Source organism: Pinus tabuliformis, chromosome 5_1 (assembly GCF_031772625.1).
Source record: "Pinus tabuliformis cultivar Carrire ecotype Pingquan chromosome 5_1, CPIR1, whole genome shotgun sequence".
In the NCBI taxonomy this organism is placed as follows: Eukaryota; Viridiplantae; Streptophyta; class Pinopsida; order Pinales; family Pinaceae; genus Pinus; species Pinus tabuliformis.
In genome coordinates, this window is record NC_142305.1 from 558,743,819 (window position 1) to 558,761,568 (window position 17,750).

Here is a 17,750-nt window from a genome sequence, read left to right on the forward strand (position 1 = left end):
TGAGAAAACATAAGAAGCATTGGATTTAGAACGATGGACACTTCAATGTGACCTTGCTTTTTGGGATGATCTAGGACTGCCCACAATTCGAAAACAAATTTGCTACATGGGACCATCTTGGTCGTTAAGCAAATTTTGACTTATCCTACCAGATCCATTTTGGATCACACCTTCTAATAGAAAGAACTTTTGGTCCTCCAAAAGTTTTTATTATAACCATGAACTTTATTACAAACATGAGTTAATGTAGAAACCATCTAGACTCGAGTTACAAAGTTTAACTAGGCCTACTATCAGCATTTTACAAACTCACAGTTTATACATATGGCATTTTATCTACACAGTTCAAATTTGGAGACTTGCATTCCTCGGCTCCAGGTTATTTTGTTGTCTCTTACATTGTTGATGTTGATGTTGTCTCTCGGGGTAGCATCAGACATTTTCTCGTGGAATGCCCTTTCAGCTTGCAAGGTCAACAAAATCATTCTCTAGAGTTTGCGCTAGCTACCTTTTTACTTAGAGTTCCCATACTTTGTCTCGATATTGCGGAATCCTTTTCTGACTGCAGTAAAATAAACCTGTGACACTTATTTACTTGTGGTGTTGCATCATCTATACATGGTTTAGTCCTTACTACACACACCCTTTTGTTGAACGCCTTCTGCTTCCAACATTCTTCTGCACAATGTGAATGACTACCACAAAAGGTACATGGATAAATCCTCTTGATAAATTTTAACATAGAGGTTTGACTAGAGGACTCATCTTTTGAATCACTACTTGACTGATTCAACTTCTTACCTTTTTGGTCCTATAGCTTTTTTGGCAACAATTCACGATGTAGAGACCAACATTGATCTGTAACGTGACTGCTCTTCCCACAGTAGTCACATATTGATTGGTTGAAACCTACGCCTTCATGCTTCAGCCTCAATTGTACTGAAATCGGCTGAAGTGTGCCTGGCCTTACTTGCCAAGACCTTGTCCTTCCTGGTAACCCATCCTTCTCCATAAGTTTCTTTCCCATTCCTTTGGTATGTTTTTCAAATGCCCCAATTTCCTACACATTGAAAGACTTGTTCTTCTTCAAGTCTTTTCTATGTGAGTCTGGTGCATAAGAAGTTTCCTTATAAGGTGAGGAAAAACTTCTGATACGTTCTTCTACCGACTGACTTTTTGGAGTCATGGATAACGATGCACTTTCTTCATCATCTAGATGAAGAGGTGAGACCTCCTTTGTCCTTTTAGTGGATGAACTATGAACTAAAGGACTATTTATCCTGTGACTCTATTGCAATGCTTCAATCTCTATCTGGAGTTTCTCCTTGTCTTCTTCTAGACATTTCACCATTCACCGCAAAACATCACTTTTCAAAGCTTCAACCTTTTTCTGGAGTTTCTGCTTGTCTTCCTCCAAAGATTTCACCACCGCCCGCAAAGCATAATTCTCCCACTTGAGCTTCTTGGAACTCTTTTCCATTCTTTCACTGGATGAGAACCTCCTCTAATACCAAAATATGATGTAAAATGTGGAAAATTAGGTTATTCTTTCTCTCATTGGAAAGAATAATTAAATGATGCTTCATGCAACTTTGTTAATTATTTGTTTGTTATGGATGACTTCATCACATGTGAAATTAACTGTAAAGAATTTTAAACAAAAGCTACACAATGAACAAGATAGAAACACCGATGTTGGTGACAGATTTCACCCCCCTTGGGCTACGTCTTTGGACCCTTTGTCAAAGGCTAGGCTACTCGTATTTTAGTGAATAAGAGGTATGTTACATTTACTGCCACAGTTGCAGCTATTTTCCAATGGAAATTCTCTTGGACAAAGAGCTCTCACAACTTCACATAGACATTCTATAGTGAATTTTTCAATTACAGAAAAAAACAGTCTTACATTATAGACCCGAACCTCTACTAAAAACGAGAATATATCAACAACAATGAGAATACAAATCAAACCTCCCTCAACTTGACATAGGAGTTAGATTGTCTTTGTATTGAAATCTTCAATTTCAACTGCTTCATTCAACAAACAGACCCTGTCAGTGTCTCTGGAGCACCTTGCAACCCTTTTCTAGGCTTTTGAATCACTCCATTTTGTTTCCCTATGACATTGGAAAGCCCAAGACTGATTGGCTCATGAATTCATGCTTCTAGATGCCTTGATCTAGGACAATGGTTCTCTACCTTCTGTGCTCAAATATAAACTTCAACTCTTGTAATCCAAATGATTATGTTGCATCCTCTACTGCCTGAAAAGTTTCAAGAAGAACTCTCACATTGAATATGTGATCCCACAAGTGTGTCGCATGCTTTAAACATTCGAACCATTTATAGGATGGATGAATAATTTGTTACATGGTGTGATTAGATCTCTTAGTGCTTATACATTGCGGATATAGTTTTAATAACTATATAACAAAATATTTGAACAACACATATTGGTTTGGATAAATGAAAGGTTCAGTGATGACAAACACCATAGAACATTAATTTATGTTCTAACTTTGGTGCACAGCACCACACATTTAACCAAAGTTTCAAACGATTCCGACTGTCATATTTTTTGGTGCATTTCCCATGGCCCGATACCCAGCGGTTATGTCACTCCTCATGGCATTAGTTGTAAACACCAACTCCGCATTGTGGTGAGACCCTCCATTGGAACAGTGGTAAGATGCCGCTCGGTTGACATTCCTTCAACGACGCTGACTGGATGTACCTCCATCGGTCTCGACCTGCTCCATGGTGCCACCTCCGTGCTGCTTAACTGTTGGCACAAATACATGGTTTGGTGGATCCCCGTGGCATGGTGCCAAACACCTCCAGCATTTGTGACGTTATTGAGTTGGACCCTTATCACATTATCTCTGGCGTAGTCACACATGTTCTGGTGCTTCCAATCCGGCTAGATCCCTCTGCATGCAATCCTGTTGCCTTATCTCATGATGCTGGGGCAATCTCGATGAATCCTTTGTCGATGAATTGGTGCTGGAATATCTCCACCTTCTGGCAGTCTCGAACTGCTCCACAGTGGCTTTTAGCACGTCAGTTCTTTGGTGAGATGTTTCGCATATCTTCGTGGCACAGTCATAACTCCGGATAGTTACCACAACCCCTACGACATACTTCATCCAACGGCTCATTGACATCTGCAACTGTACTCTTCATCATTGCAACTGACTCGATACACCTCCCGATGGTGATAGCATGTATGCCTCCGTGATGGAATCATGTTGTATTTGGACTGCCTCCATGCTGATTGGCCGCCACCTTCCTGTTGGACTGTTTGCTATACAAATATTTGTATAGTCGATAACCATAACGTTTTTTCACATTTCCACTACCAAACGTAGGTTTGATGTGCTTACCATGGTCCAATTACTATACATGTGCCAACTTTGCCTTGTATAGTTTTTTAAGTTTATAAAACTTGACCATAGAACATGTAATATTTCCACCTTCGATTATGAAATATTGCTACCATAGTTTAGTACCTTAGATAAAAAAGTGCACACATTGTAATGTTTTGAAACCATTAACATTATTGCACCTAATCAACATCTGCATCTTACCATTGTTCTTTTGTAGGATTTTGGAGATGAAGTTTGTGCTTTTGAACTGCAACAAGTCACATAGTCAACAAGGCCATTTTCGACACCTTAACTTCGCCGAATGATTTATCCATCATCCGGAGTCCAAATGAGAAACCATAAGAAGCACTGGATTTAGAATGAGAGACACTTCAACGTGACACTATTTTTCAGGATGATCTCGGACTGCACATTTTCTGCACAAGTTGAACACAAATATTCTACATGGGACCATCTTGTTCGTTAAGCAAATTTCGACTTATCATACAAGATCCATTTTGGATCATAGAGCCAACTTTCCCTATCATATTCCTCTACATGGTACATTCTTAACACCATAGCAAGGAGCTTATTTATTTGTATATAGTGAATCCTTACATGATCTACCTTGATAACTTTATGGATTTTTACTGTTAGTAAGAAATTGAATTATTTGGAGGAGGATACCTCGAGGAAAATGTTTTATCCTTATAGGAATGACTTCTTTTATGACCTTGTAGATATAATTGCATGAAGATATAGAGTTGGAGTAATTAAAGAAATTAGGGATGTATTTATTCAAAATTAAGGAAAGAAATATGATATGAAATAGGTCATAGCACCCCTCTTATTAGTCCCTGCCATCTGGCAATGGGCAGGGACTATAGTAATCGGATAGCTTTGAGTTAGCATTAGTTTGCAGTTTTAGTGCGGTGTTATTCGGCGTTTATTATAAAGTTTCCAAACGTGCTGTGCGGGGATGTGCCGAGATAACCAAAGTTTTATTTGGGGCTGAGGCTTTGCCATCTTATTTGGCCTCTTCCCGAGGCGGAAGAGGCTGGAGCATAGCCTAAATTGCGTTTTACGCCCTGTTCATTATCGCTGACCGTCAACGGTCTCATGTTAATGTTAACATTAATTTGTTTGCAGGGTATGCTAAGGTTTGATGTTAACGGGTGTTTTGTTTGCAGGGTATGCTAAGGTTTGATGTTAACGGGTGTTGTGCAGCAGGTGCTGCAGGTGTCCGTGCATGGCGGGAGGTGTCATGAACCACCGCCTATGTTCTTGCCGCCTCTGTACCCAGCTTTGTTCTTGCTATGCTTCTACTGCTTCATCTGTCGCCTATGCTGCCATCTGCGTGAATGGCTCTGCACGGGGAGCCAGAGCCAGCTCCTTCCAAGCTCCAGCTCCTTCATTGGCATCTGCTAGTTCTTTTGTTGGCTGCTTGGCTTTCGCTGTTGCTGGTTCAAAATGTATTTCAGGCAGGGCTAATATAGAACCAGAACAAGCTAAGCTTACAGAACCAGAGCAGAGCAAGCTAACCTAACGAAATTCAGAACAAGTCAAGCTAACGAACATGGGTAAGATCGATACATACCTGAGCACCTCCTAGTTCTTTTGTTGGCTGCTTGGCTTTCGCTGTTGCTGGTTCAAAATGTGTTTCGGGCAGGGCTAATATAGAACCAGAACAAGCTAAGCACAGGTTGGGGCTCCACAGCCTGTACAGAAATGTCCAGGTTTTCTGAAACAGCGGGCTCAGAAGAGACTAAACAACTTGGCATGGGTGGTGAGGGAAGTGAGGTCGGTCCTGAGCACAATGCTGAAATCCAAATCAAATACTGTCAAGGGTAAAGCAGCCCATGCATTGAAGACCAAGGTTGCTGTTCTTGGCCTCATCAAGAACAAAAAGATATTCAGTGCAATTTCTCACAAAATGAATTCTCTGTTTGGACTTGAAGAGAGCCGAGGGCAATATTCCAGCGACAACAATATGGCATTGACAATGTATTATGCTTTGGCTCCGGTCGATGAGATTCCTTGTGAATATCTTCAGGAGCGCGAGCAGGAATTGGAGCATCTATCCCACGCAATTCTTCAGTCAGAGTCGCCCTCTGATAACCCTAGAAATTCTGTTTCAGCTATTGAGAGCTCGCGAATGTATAATCTAGATATCAATCACGAACATCTCGCCAATGAATTCTCTGTTTGGACTTGAAGAGAGCCGAGGGCAATATTCCAGCGACAACAATACGGCATTGACAATGTATTATGCTTTGGCTCCAGTCGATGAGATTCCTTGTGAAGATCTTCAGGAGCGCGAGCAGGAATTGGAGCTTCTATCCCACGCAATTCTTCAGTCAGAGTCGCCCTCTGATAACCCTAGAAATTCTGTTTCAGCTATTGAGAGCTCGTGAATGTCTACGTGCTCTGTGGCCACTGACAACTCAATTGTGGTATTGTTCATTTGTATCTTAATACGGCGTGATCCATTGGACCCAGTATGCCCATTACGATCCATCTTTCTACTTGCTGGATTGTTGGAGTTTAGGTGTATGTAAACAACCACTATTCTGCAAAAAGATGAAAAAAACAGGGCTTAATGTGTTCTTCTCATCTGGGAGTGTTGGCAGCTGGATGAGACAAACCTAGAAGGCCATGAAATTGAAACTGGTGCATGTGCAGTGGACAGTTGGATTATCCTTCTGCCTCCTGTATTGACATATGACCATGATACAATGTTAAGTGGCATGGTTTAGTCCCTCCATGCTATCCCACGGAGAAGGAGGTGAGCCATGTGGCCCTCATCGGGCCCACATGGACATGTTATAATTTTTAGTCTTCCAAGAGCTTTGTTTCCTTTTAATGTTAAATTACATCACTAATATACCCTCTTTGGTCATTTTAGGTTATACTTCTTTTACTCCTGTACAACTACCTGGTCTCTGTCTCATTTGTTTAAACTAATCTTCACTTGTCTGTTCTCCTGTGTCTATAAATTCTCTTTCTTAGCCCTCAGAGATTGTAGTGGAAGAAAGTTGGCTCGGAACCGAGAGAGAGATTGTGTTAGCTTGCTATGGCTGTGCAAAAGGAAACAACCAATGACAGTTTGAGCTCTTTGCTTTGCAACGAGGAACGTGATTTCCTGATCAGAAATAATGGAGACAAGGTACGATTGCTATACTTATAGTCTCTGTTATCATTTATTTTGCTGCAACATTGCATTTTTGTATTGAATCCAATGTAATCTACAGGTGAAAGTTGGAGAACTGGAAGGGAAACAAGTGGGTCTGTACTTTTCTGCCCATTGGTGTCCTCCATGCAAGGCTTTAAACTAGTGGTTACAGATTGATTCATATGCAATTCGGGACCCTATTGGGGCTTATCTTACTCGTCATATAGGGCTTCAGACTATGTGATAAGACTATTGAATGCACTCTATTTACCTATGTTATGACAAGTTAACTAGTAGTGATTACGATACTCTGCTCATGAACTGATTCTTCAATAATAGCAGGTCCGACTTGAAACAATTTTTTTTAGTTCTATTTAATGATGGTTTGATCTGAATGACTATGCTGACTGCTTTTTATCAAATACTATACAGATTTGGCGCACTAGCATAGCATTCAATGATTAGGTATATTTTTCAAAGCGGGTCCGAAGCCTCCAGCCTATCAATGTCTTGAACAATAATGCTGCTTATGCTTGGAATCATACACTTCTATTTAATCAGAATAAACCTAAAAATCTTTTGGGGTCTTGAGTGGTTGGTGATATTCCCTAAACCCCCACCAGGGTTCAATTTGCACAGGAGTGTAGTATGCTTATTTTGTGAAATAGGAGGTTGTCATGGCAGCTAAGTCGGGCTAGGCATGGCATTAGCCATTAGCCAGCAAGTATGGATTTGGGTTCTTTATGAGAATGTAGGTATGATTCATGAAAGCATGTATTGAATTGGGCTATTGATCATCAAATGAAGAGTTTTTTCTTTTTGTTTCAACAGTTGAAGATTGTTCCTGATTGTTGGGACACTTTTGGGTTTGTTTCTCTGCCGTTGAATTTGATGATCTTAATGTCGTATAAATAATCCTTGAAACGACGACCACCCTGACTTGATTGTTTTTTGGTTCTTGGAACAGTGGGTGCACCTTATTGCGAGATCCCCACTTTAACAAAGGATTAGCATTGACTGAGAAGGAGAGAGACACTCACTACCTTAGGGGCCTTCTACCGCCTGCTTGTCTGTCACAAGAACTTCAAGTAATTTCCTCTCCGATTTGCATAGATTTGGATATTTGCAATGAATGCTCTTTAGTTTTTATGGTTCCCTTTACTGTGATTTAGATGTTTTATCTCTTTGCAAAGTACATGAAGTGAAAGAACACTCTTTTCTTTTCCTTTTTCTTTTGTGACTATCTCGTATGTGAGATTTATCTATTGGTTGCTAAACCTATTGTTACATTTCTACAGGAAAAAAGGCTTCTGAATAACATTCCCCAATATCAAACTTCATTGCAGAAATACATGGCACTGATGGACCTCGAGGTATTTCTATTGAAATATCCAAACTTTTATCGAAACCCGAGTATGGTCTGAGCATTTTTCTATTTCTCCTTTAAATGGTTTGAGCATTTTTCTGTTCTCCCTCCAATATCATCAATAGTTTTGGTGTCAGTACCTTGTGGGCCATCTTTGGCATGTGGTTATTATCTATGTTAATATGAAAACTATCTGTCTACTGCAGTAGCATATATATTTATTATTACCAGCTTCTTAGCTGGTTGATACTACTGGAAGGAAATTGCATAAAATATGTTTGACAGTATAGTTTACTGGGTTACACAATTTCTCTTGGCAGGAGCGGAATGAAAGGTTATAAACTCCAATTCTTTTTTGTTAGGTTCATCCTTTAAATTTGTTTCACTGCGTTAAAACTTGCGAGGGTATGGTTTTTGCAGAGGTAAGATCCTAGAAATTTTGAAGAACTGGAGTGAAAGGAGTGTTAATGTTATAGTTGTCACTGATGGTGAACGCATTCTGGGACTTGGGGATCTTGGATGTCAGGTAAATTTCACTGATCACCTGGCTCGAGTTTATTTGGAGGAGCTCGTGTTTGATCCCTATTTCATTGATCTGTTCTACAGTCTTACACTCTTTCTTGTTTACTATTTTGACATTTATCATTGACTGTTGTCTGAGTTTCAGAAAAAGTTGACAGAGTCTACATTGGATCAGTGGTGAGCCTATCTTCATAAAAGTTTATTGAATTATTTCAACGATGATAGAAATTCAATTCAATTCAATTTATTGTGTGATATGAGGATACCCTGATAAAAGAACATATTGATACTATGTTCATATGTTTGCAGGAAGGAGTCTCTACTTACAGGTCTTATCTAGCGGGACTAAAGGACATAATAAACTATACAAAACACCGATATAGCAACCCCCCTATATACGTTACCGAAACTGGTACTTGAGCCTTGACATTTATTGAAGAAGAAGAAATATTTCTATATGTTTTCTGAAAAGTACCCTTGTTACACTTGCATCTGTTCGTTTTGATTCCTGTGGCTGAAACCATAAGGCATATGTAAACAAACCATTTGCTTGAATGACTTAGTAACTAAGCTTAACCTATGTAATCAGCTAAGCTTATGTACTTTATATCTATGCCTATTACAGTAAGTGTGTTTAGTCATTTACACCTGTTTAAGGCACCGATCTACCTTTATATGCACCACTTTCACAGGCAACAGTTTGGGCACACACTTGATTTTACCTCTTTGGGCTTATGTTTTATACCACAAGTTGAGGCCCATGTTAATGAAAATGTTGAGTCTGATCTTTCAACAGGTTGGTAAAACTTCTGCTTGCCTATAATAATGGTTAAACAATTTAATGGCATGTCTCCTTCACCCCCCGCTTAGACAGGAAGAATTTAAGTGGTTTTCAAGCAGTTGTTACAACAGGCAGCAAAGCTTAAACAAGCAGTATCTTCATAAGTCTTAAATGACACTATTTACTGGCTTCTTTCAAACTCCAATTTCCTCATTGGAATTAGAACAACTTTCCATCAATTACCAACTCACTGTCTTCTGTAGGGTTCCGGCCCAACCATTGCTGTGAGTCTTATAGCTTTTTGGAAAAAGACGAAAGTCTGCCATGTCTTAAATGACACTATTTACTGGCTTCTTTCAAACTCCAATTTCCTCATTGGAATTAGAACAACTTTCCATCAATTACCAACTCACTGTCTTCTGTAGGGTTCCGGCCCAACCATTGCTGTGAGTCTTATAGCTTTTACCTCTTAGACAGGCAACAGTTTGGGCACACACTTGATTTTACCTCTTTGGGCTTATGTTTTATACCACAAGTTGAGGCCCATGTTAATGAAAATGTTGAGTCTGATCTTTCAACAGGTTGGTAAAACTTTTGCTTGCCTATAATAATGGTTAAACAATTTAATGGCATGTCTCCTTCACCCCCCGCTTAGACAGGAAGAATTTAAGTGGTTTTCAAGCAGTTGTTACAACAGGCAGCAAAGCTCAAACAAGCAGTATCTTCATAAGTCTTAAATGACACTATTTACTAGCTTCTTTCAAACTCCAATTTCCTCATTGGAATTAGAACAACTTTCCTTCAATTACCAAATCAGTGTCTTCTGTAGGGTTCCCGCCCAACCATTGCTGTGAGTCTTATAGCTTTTTGGAAAAAGACGAAAGTCTGCCATGTCTTAAATGACACTATTTACTGGCTTCTTTCAAACTCCAATTTCCTCATTGGAATTAGAACAACTTTCCATCAATTACCAACTCACTGTCTTCTGTAGGGTTCCGGCCCAACCATTGTTGTGAGTCTTATAGCTTTTACCTCTTAGACAGGCAACAGTTTGGGCACACACTTGATTTTACCTCTTTGGGCTTATGTTTTATACCACAAGTTGAGGCCCATGTTAATGAAAATGTTGAGTCTGATCTTTCAACAGGTTGGTAAAACTTCTGCTTGCCTATAATAATGGTTAAACAATTTAATGGCATGTCTCCTTCACACCGAAAGTCTACCATGTCTTAAATGACACTATTTACTGGCTTCTTTCAAACTCCAATTTCCTCATTGGAATTAGAACAACTTTCCATCAATTACCAACTCACTATCTTCTGTAGGGTTCCGGCCCAACCATTGCTGTGAGTCTTATAGCTTTTACCTCTTAGACAGGCAACAGTTTGGGCACACACTTGATTTTACCTCTTTGGGCTTATGTTTTATACCACAAGTTGAGGCCCATGTTAATGAAAATGTTGAGTCTGATCTTTCAACAGGTTGGTAAAACATCTGCTTGCCTATAATAATGGTTAAACAATTTAATGGCATGTCTCCTTCACACCGAAAGTCTGCCATGTCTTAAATGACACTATTTACTGGCTTCTTTCAAACTCCAATTTCCTCATTGGAATTAGAACAACTTTCCATCAATTACCAACTCGTTGTCTTCTGTAGGGTTCCGGCCCAACCATTGCTGTGAGTCTTATAGCTTTTACCTCTTAGACAGGCAACAGTTTGGGCACACACTTGATTTTACCTCTTTGGGCTTATGTTTTATACCACAAGTTGAGGCCCATGTTAATGAAAATGTTGAGTCTGATCTTTCAACAGGTTGGTAAAACTTCTGCTTGCCTATTTGAGTTTGAAGAAAAATCCTGGCTAAAGGATCTTATATGACTCTTTGATTCTGACAGAGGAGGATCTGATGTAACTACATCTTGTAATAACCCTGGACAGTGTTATGACCTTCTAAGCTTAAGTCTGAAACTCTTTTACTAATGATTTGAATTGGCCATGATAAATGGCTGGAACTCTTCCCAAGTGCTAGCTTTTGAGTTTGAAGAAAAATCCTGGCTAAAGGATCTTATATGACTCTTTGATTCTGACAGAGGAGGATCTGATGTAACTACATCTTGTAATAACCCTGGACAGTGTTATGACCTTCTAAGCTTAAGTCTGAAACTCTTTTACTAATGATTTGAATTGGCCATGATAAAAAAAACTTGTTTGAAACCTCCTGTATGTACATATATCATTAGTTTTTCTTGCTTTTTTTTCTAATAATGAGGGGGCACCCATGCTTACGGCCCTGCACATTTGCAGTTATGTACAATTGTGCCTTTGTCAGACTTGTATGACAAAATTGACTAGTGCACATACTACTACAGGAGTAGTTTCCAAAGCTTCATCTAACATAGAAAGCAAGTTGCCTTGTAGAGTCTCACAACAAGTGCTGCAAGATGATTCATATTGAGCCTCTGTTGCAGTGACCGTGGACTTTGAGGGTTCATCTTGTTTGCCTCTTGACTGCAACTCTTCCCAAGTGCTAGCTTTTGAGTTTGAAGAAAAATCCTGACTAAAGGATCTTATATGACTATTGGCCATGATAAAAAAACTTGTTTGAAACCTCCTGTATCTACATTAGTGCTCCATCTCAAAATCAAGTATCAAGATATATGTGTAGTGATTCCAGTTCTGATATATGATATGTATGGCAATTTGTTTTCTTAAGTAAATCAGAGTAATGCAAATTAAATCACCAGTCAAGAAATCATTTACGTGACCAAATAAATCTATTGAAATTAATTTTGAATCAAATCTACGCCCTCTACAACTGCTCTTTGAATTTCTGCAAATGTAATTCATATTTTTCTAATGTCTCACAGAAAAAAACGACCACTAATGACTTCTACCATCTTCTGCCAGATTGTTGTTCTTGAACTTTTTGGGTATCTTCTGCTATATTATTGTTTTTGCACTTTGTAGGTAAGTGGGGATACTGACTTATACGATCTTCTGGCAGGTTGTTGTTCTTGCACTTTGTGGGTATCTTATGCCAGATTGTTATTCCCCACTTTGTAGGTAAGTGGGGAGTGAAGGCCTCTACAATTGCTGTTTAAATTTTTGCACACGGTTCAGATTGTTGTTCTTGCACTTTGTGAGTAAGTTGGGAGTCAAGGCCTCTACAACTGTTGTTTAAATTTTTGCACACGGTTCTCAATTTGTAATGGCCCATCTGCATTAGAGTCGTATTACGTAGTGTGACACTCATTACTTGTCCTCTTTAGCCAATTATTTATTAGAATAGCTTGGCCCCAACCTACCACCAAGATTTCATTTGAGATCTGCCCCTGATGTCAGATACATCACCTAATTTCGCATTTACTTCTGCCGTCACATACATCATTTCATATGCCATTTGCCCCCATGTCAAATCGATCACTTAATTGCACCGATTGCTCACTTAACGTAAGCTTTCTGCTTTATGCCGACCATTAAATACTGGCCTGCTCCAATAAATGCTCCTCATATTGGATTATATCCCCTCCAATCTGATTTTCAAGTATTCCAGCTCCATTCCAAATCAATCCGCATATGTACTTACTTCTGCACATGTCAGGAATCTACCCCGCATTCAACTCTCGCGATCTAGCACGCCTATCCTTATTTGGTTGTACAGTAAAATATTATCAAAAACCCGGTTCCATTCACACTTAAAACCAGCTTGCAAACACGTTGAACTCTTTTATAAATTCGCAAAAGCAATGCCTAATTTCTCGCTTACAAAACAAAACCACCTTCTGCACCTAGATATTGACATACATCTCCCTGCTTCACATAACATGGAATCCATTAGCATAAGCCAACTTACTCAACTCGCGGCATTGTTTCTCTTAGCACTTGTTCTCATGGCTCTTCTGATTATTGACATCGTAAAAGTCGAAACACAAAGAAAAAAGAAACCGAAAAAACAATAACATCTCGAACGAAGACCTATTTTTGCATTATTTTACGCGTTGTCTTAATTCCCCGCTTCCTTCTCTGTTACAGGTCTACGACGGATGCCTCCAATATGCATTTGGATCTGCCATGGTGGTGCAACTCGCATTTTTTATGCTTCTATCGTTTCTGTTGGGATGCCGGTCTAATGTCCTAATTGTTAGCATTCGTGCTTGTCTTGTATTCTTCACATGTTACCGTCTATCATAAGAAATGCTTATTTTCAAGGTTAAATGTAAGCTTCAAGGCAGTTTTCATGTTACTAGTGTCTTGAATTGATAATATGCTAGCATTAAGCATCGATTACGCTTTATGTAAACACAAATTCTTTGCCCCAATATAGTCATCAGTTCTCTGGTGTACCATTGATGCCTACCTACCTGAAGCGCTTGTCTTGTATTCTTCACATGTTACCGTCTGTCATAAGAAATGCTTATTTTCAAGGTTAAATGTAAGCTTCAAGGCAGTTTTCATGTTACTAGTGTCTTGAATTGATAATATGCTAGCATTAAGCATCGATTACGCTTTATGTAAACACAAATTCTTTGCCCCAATATAGTCATCAGTTCTCTGGTGTACCATTTATGCCTACCTACCTGAAGCATGGACTACAGGGGTACTTCTTAAATTTCCCATGGTCTCGTGCATTCCTTTCATCAGTGTGATCATGCAATAATGGGCATTTGGAGAAGCTGCATCCTTCTTTTACTAAGAAACAGATAAGTGATGGGTGCTTGAAGCTGGCTTATTGAAGTGGCATTTTATGACAGACTTCCTAATAAATATATTAACAGTCGCGTAATACAAATCTCTAGTACTAATTGTGTAAGAGTTAGTACTAGTTTCCAGTTCGAGGTCAGGTAATCAACAAAAGCGTCCTGTTGATCGATCTGCCATGCACCATAACAAAACTGCCTTTCCTCCACCGGCGGGGGATTTGAATGGCAACGGCTGTCTAAGTTTACTGGACTTGTTCCTATCTCTGGAAATCTCTTGGCCTAGGTTTGCTTACTAAGCACGGCAGGGACTTGTTGCTTGCAACTCCCCTTGTTCTTTATATTTCTCACTCACTCTTAAAATTTCTTCTTTCGCACATTCACAAAATCTAAACAAAAATTGAATAATCCAATTATATGGACCAAGGATTTAGTCCCTTTAAAAACTACACAAAGCTATTTATTTTTATTAAAAGCTATTTATTTTTAAAGTGTTTCCTAATCCCATTAGTTAAAGGTTATATTGTGTGAAAGTTATTTCAAGAGATTCATGTGTTTATATTGCCCTTTCAGTAGCTTTAATCCCCCCTTTTACGGCTTGACTAGCATTTTCAAAATACAAATTTAGGGGTTCTCATTATTTGGGACCTCTTGTGTCTATAATGAAATAAGAAATTAGGAAATAGAGTTTCTTATGTCATATGCTATGGAAAAAAATTAACCATTCTAAAAAAGATTGGGTTAAGTGAAATTTAAAGTTTAAATGGGTTATTTAATGAAAATAATAAAATATTACTAGCACAATTACATTAATAAATGTGGTTGATAAATATTGATAGGAATTTCTAAATAAATAATCTATTTAGAAATAGATAACTTGTCTTGACGATGAACCACACTGGTTGATTTGAAACGCGTCAAGAAATGACTTTCTATGTGATTTTGCGGAAATCATTCTCACAAACATGTTATGGATCACAAAAGTCTCTGCTCTATAAATAAATAATTATTTATTAATAATAACATTAATAATTTTAAATAAATAGTAACTAAAATAATTTGTAATTGTAAATATTAACCATTAATAATTATATTTAATGATAATTAACAATTGTTAATAAATAAAATTATAATTATTAATAATTATAAATTATAAATTAACCAATGTTTCCAGAGTTTGCTGCTGCGCACGCGACTGCAACTCGCGAACGAGCCTCGGCCTGGACCGCCTGAACGAGCTTCAACATGGACCCTCCGGATCCACCCGGTGGGGATCCGGAGTTGCAAAGAGCCTTCTCCAATCTGGTAAAGTCACTCCCTCCGCAAAGACCTAGACCAGCAGCAACAAAGTTTGTGAAGAAGCTTGATGTATTACAGGAAGTTCAACTGCCGCCTACCATCCCACGCATGGCAGCCATTTCCCTAGCAGAGAAAGGATTAATTGGGCAATTTACAGGATTGTGGCCATCACCTAGAACAGTGCAAAGGTGGGTTGAACGAAACTGGTCGGACAAGATCCAGGGTAAAATATCCATCAGATTCTGTGGCAGAGGATATTTTACTTTTCATTTCGAAACCAAAGAGGACAAAGATCTAATATTTAGGAATGGGCCTTACTTTATGGACTCCAGGGGTCTCTACCTCAACAAATGGACCCCGGATTTTGATCCAGAACTTGATATACCGAATGCTGTACCAGTATGGGTTAGACTGCCGCACCTTCCCCTTCACTGTTGGGGGGATGACTCGGTCAAAGCAATAGGAAATGCGGTTGGAAAATACATAGATCGCAGTGAACCTAAAGACAACATGCAGGTGTGTGCGCGGATTTGTGTAGAAGTCGATCTGGGCCGAGGACTACCGGAAGCGATCAAATTGAAAGTTGATGATTGGTGCCATATTCAGCAATTGGATTACGAGCAGATACCCTTCAAATGCAAGGTATGCCATGAATATGGACATTTTGCAAATAGATGCACCAAAATAGTTAATGTAGATTCTGATGAGCAGGATGGGCAATGGGAAACTGTAAAAAGGAAAAAATCATCTCCTCCCCTCAAGTCTATGGATCCTGATGCCCCTGGTCCTTCCCAGCAGCATCCTTCCTCCCCTCCTCTGATTCCCGATCCTCCTCTCCCTCCATCTTCTAACCCCTTCGCGACCCTCTCTGAGGCAGAATCGGGGCTTGATGTTCCTTCCACAGATCCCCCTCTTCATCTTTCCCCTCCTCTCATCATGCAGCCCTCTCTTGATCCCCCTTCTTCAAGGATTACCAGGAGTTCTTCAAAGGAACATGGAGTGCCCAGTGATGTCCCTAAAAAGTAAGGGCCTGGCACGAAATCAGCCAAGCAACAGAGGGATGAAAATGCTCAGAAAGACATAGCACTGGGCACCCAAACTCCAATAGAGTCCTTCATTCTTGGACACTTGGAAAAAGAAAATAGTAACAAAAGCCATGAGAGGCGAGCACCTCTCCATGTCACTAGTAAATCATGATGAAAATACTATCTTGGAATAGTAAGGGCTTAGGGCACCCCTCCAAGCTAGCTGCCCTCAAGGACTTAATTCACAGTGAAAACCCTGAAATTGTTCTTATTCAAGAAACAAAGCAAGATCAATCAGAAATGAGTAGAGTAATTAGCCAGCAAAAGCATTTTAATGGATGCGCAAGCGAAGCAAGAGGAGCCTCAGGCGGCATATTAACTATATGGGATAGCAATAAATGGATCTGTGACTCCACCAGCGTTCACCAGAATTGGATTCGAATCACCTTAGAAAGTAAAACTGGAGGCTCAAAGGTAACAGTTTATAACGTATATGCTCCGAATCAGTACAGAGAGAAAGAAATGTGTTGGAACACATTGGAAGCAAGTATAGAAGAAGAACAGAACAATAATCTCATCATAGCAGGAGATTTAAATTTGGTGATGCACGCTAATGAAAAAAGAGGAGGAAATTTCACTCCTGATCCATCCAGAAGTCGACTAGAGGCCATCATGCAGGAGCATGATCTTGTTGATATCAGACCCAAAAATCGTAGGTACACCTGGAGCAACAGAAGAATTGGCGCCGGCAATATCATGGAACGACTTGATAGATTCCTTATAAGTATAGCATATCTATCCACCTTCTCTACAGGTCACTCAAACATTCTCAATGTCTCTGCCTCTGACCACTACCCAATAACGCTTACTCTTCATAGTCACTGTCAGCTAGGGCCTATACCCTTCAAATACTGCGCCATTTGGAATCGTATCCCAGCTGCAAAAGATGTGGTGCGACAGGCTTGGGTTCAACATGTAGAAGGTTCGCCAAGTTATATTTGGGAGACAAAATTGAAGAGAGTAAGACATGCTTTAAAAAATTGGGCAAGGAACAATTATCAAGAGCCCGAGATGAATAAAAAGAAAATTAAGCAAGATCTAGAGGAAGTGCAGCAAAGAATCGAAGTGCTTGGGCTATCTTAGCAAGCTAAAGAACAAGAAACTAGATTATACTCACAGCTGAGTCAAACCATTAGAGACGAAGAAACAAAATGGAGGCTGAAATCAAGGCAACTTTGGTTGCAGGAGGGAGACAAAAACACATCCTATTTCCACAAGCAAGCCACTGTTCGAAAGGCCAGAAATACAGTGAGCACAATAATGGATAATGAAGGGAACCGTCACAACACTCAGGACACTATAAAGGAAGCAGCTACCAAGCATTTTAATAATCTTCTGACTGAGGACAAAGGTGCGGAGGATTACTCAAGCATGCTTCAACATCTGTCTAAAGGAGTCACACAAGAAATGAACAGCAGTCTCAGAAAAGAAGTAGAAGAAGAAGAAATCCAAGCAGCAAT

At 39.4% G+C, this 17,750-nt stretch overlaps 1 protein-coding gene and 1 long non-coding RNA gene across 3 annotated transcripts; both read left to right on the plus strand.

The window, feature by feature from the left end:
- Nucleotides 1–7,479: 7,479 nt before the first annotated feature.
- LOC149166020 (uncharacterized) lies at nt 7,480–8,440 on the plus strand. Of its 2 annotated transcripts, none has more exons than XR_016260390.1 (3): nt 7,480–7,625; nt 7,836–7,910; nt 8,224–8,241. It is a non-coding gene; the product is annotated as an uncharacterized LOC149166020 (long non-coding RNA). The 2 variants fall into 2 exon arrangements; XR_016260389.1 differs by lacking the exon at nt 8,224–8,241 and adding an exon at nt 8,324–8,440 and having other exon boundaries at nt 7,483–7,625.
- Nucleotides 8,441–16,398: 7,958 nt separating this feature from the next.
- LOC149166021 (uncharacterized) lies at nt 16,399–17,373 on the plus strand. Its single transcript, XM_089430022.1, has one exon. It carries the CDS (start codon nt 16,399–16,401, stop codon nt 17,371–17,373), a length of 975 nt encoding a protein of 324 aa, XP_089286148.1.
- Nucleotides 17,374–17,750: the final 377 nt, after the last annotated feature.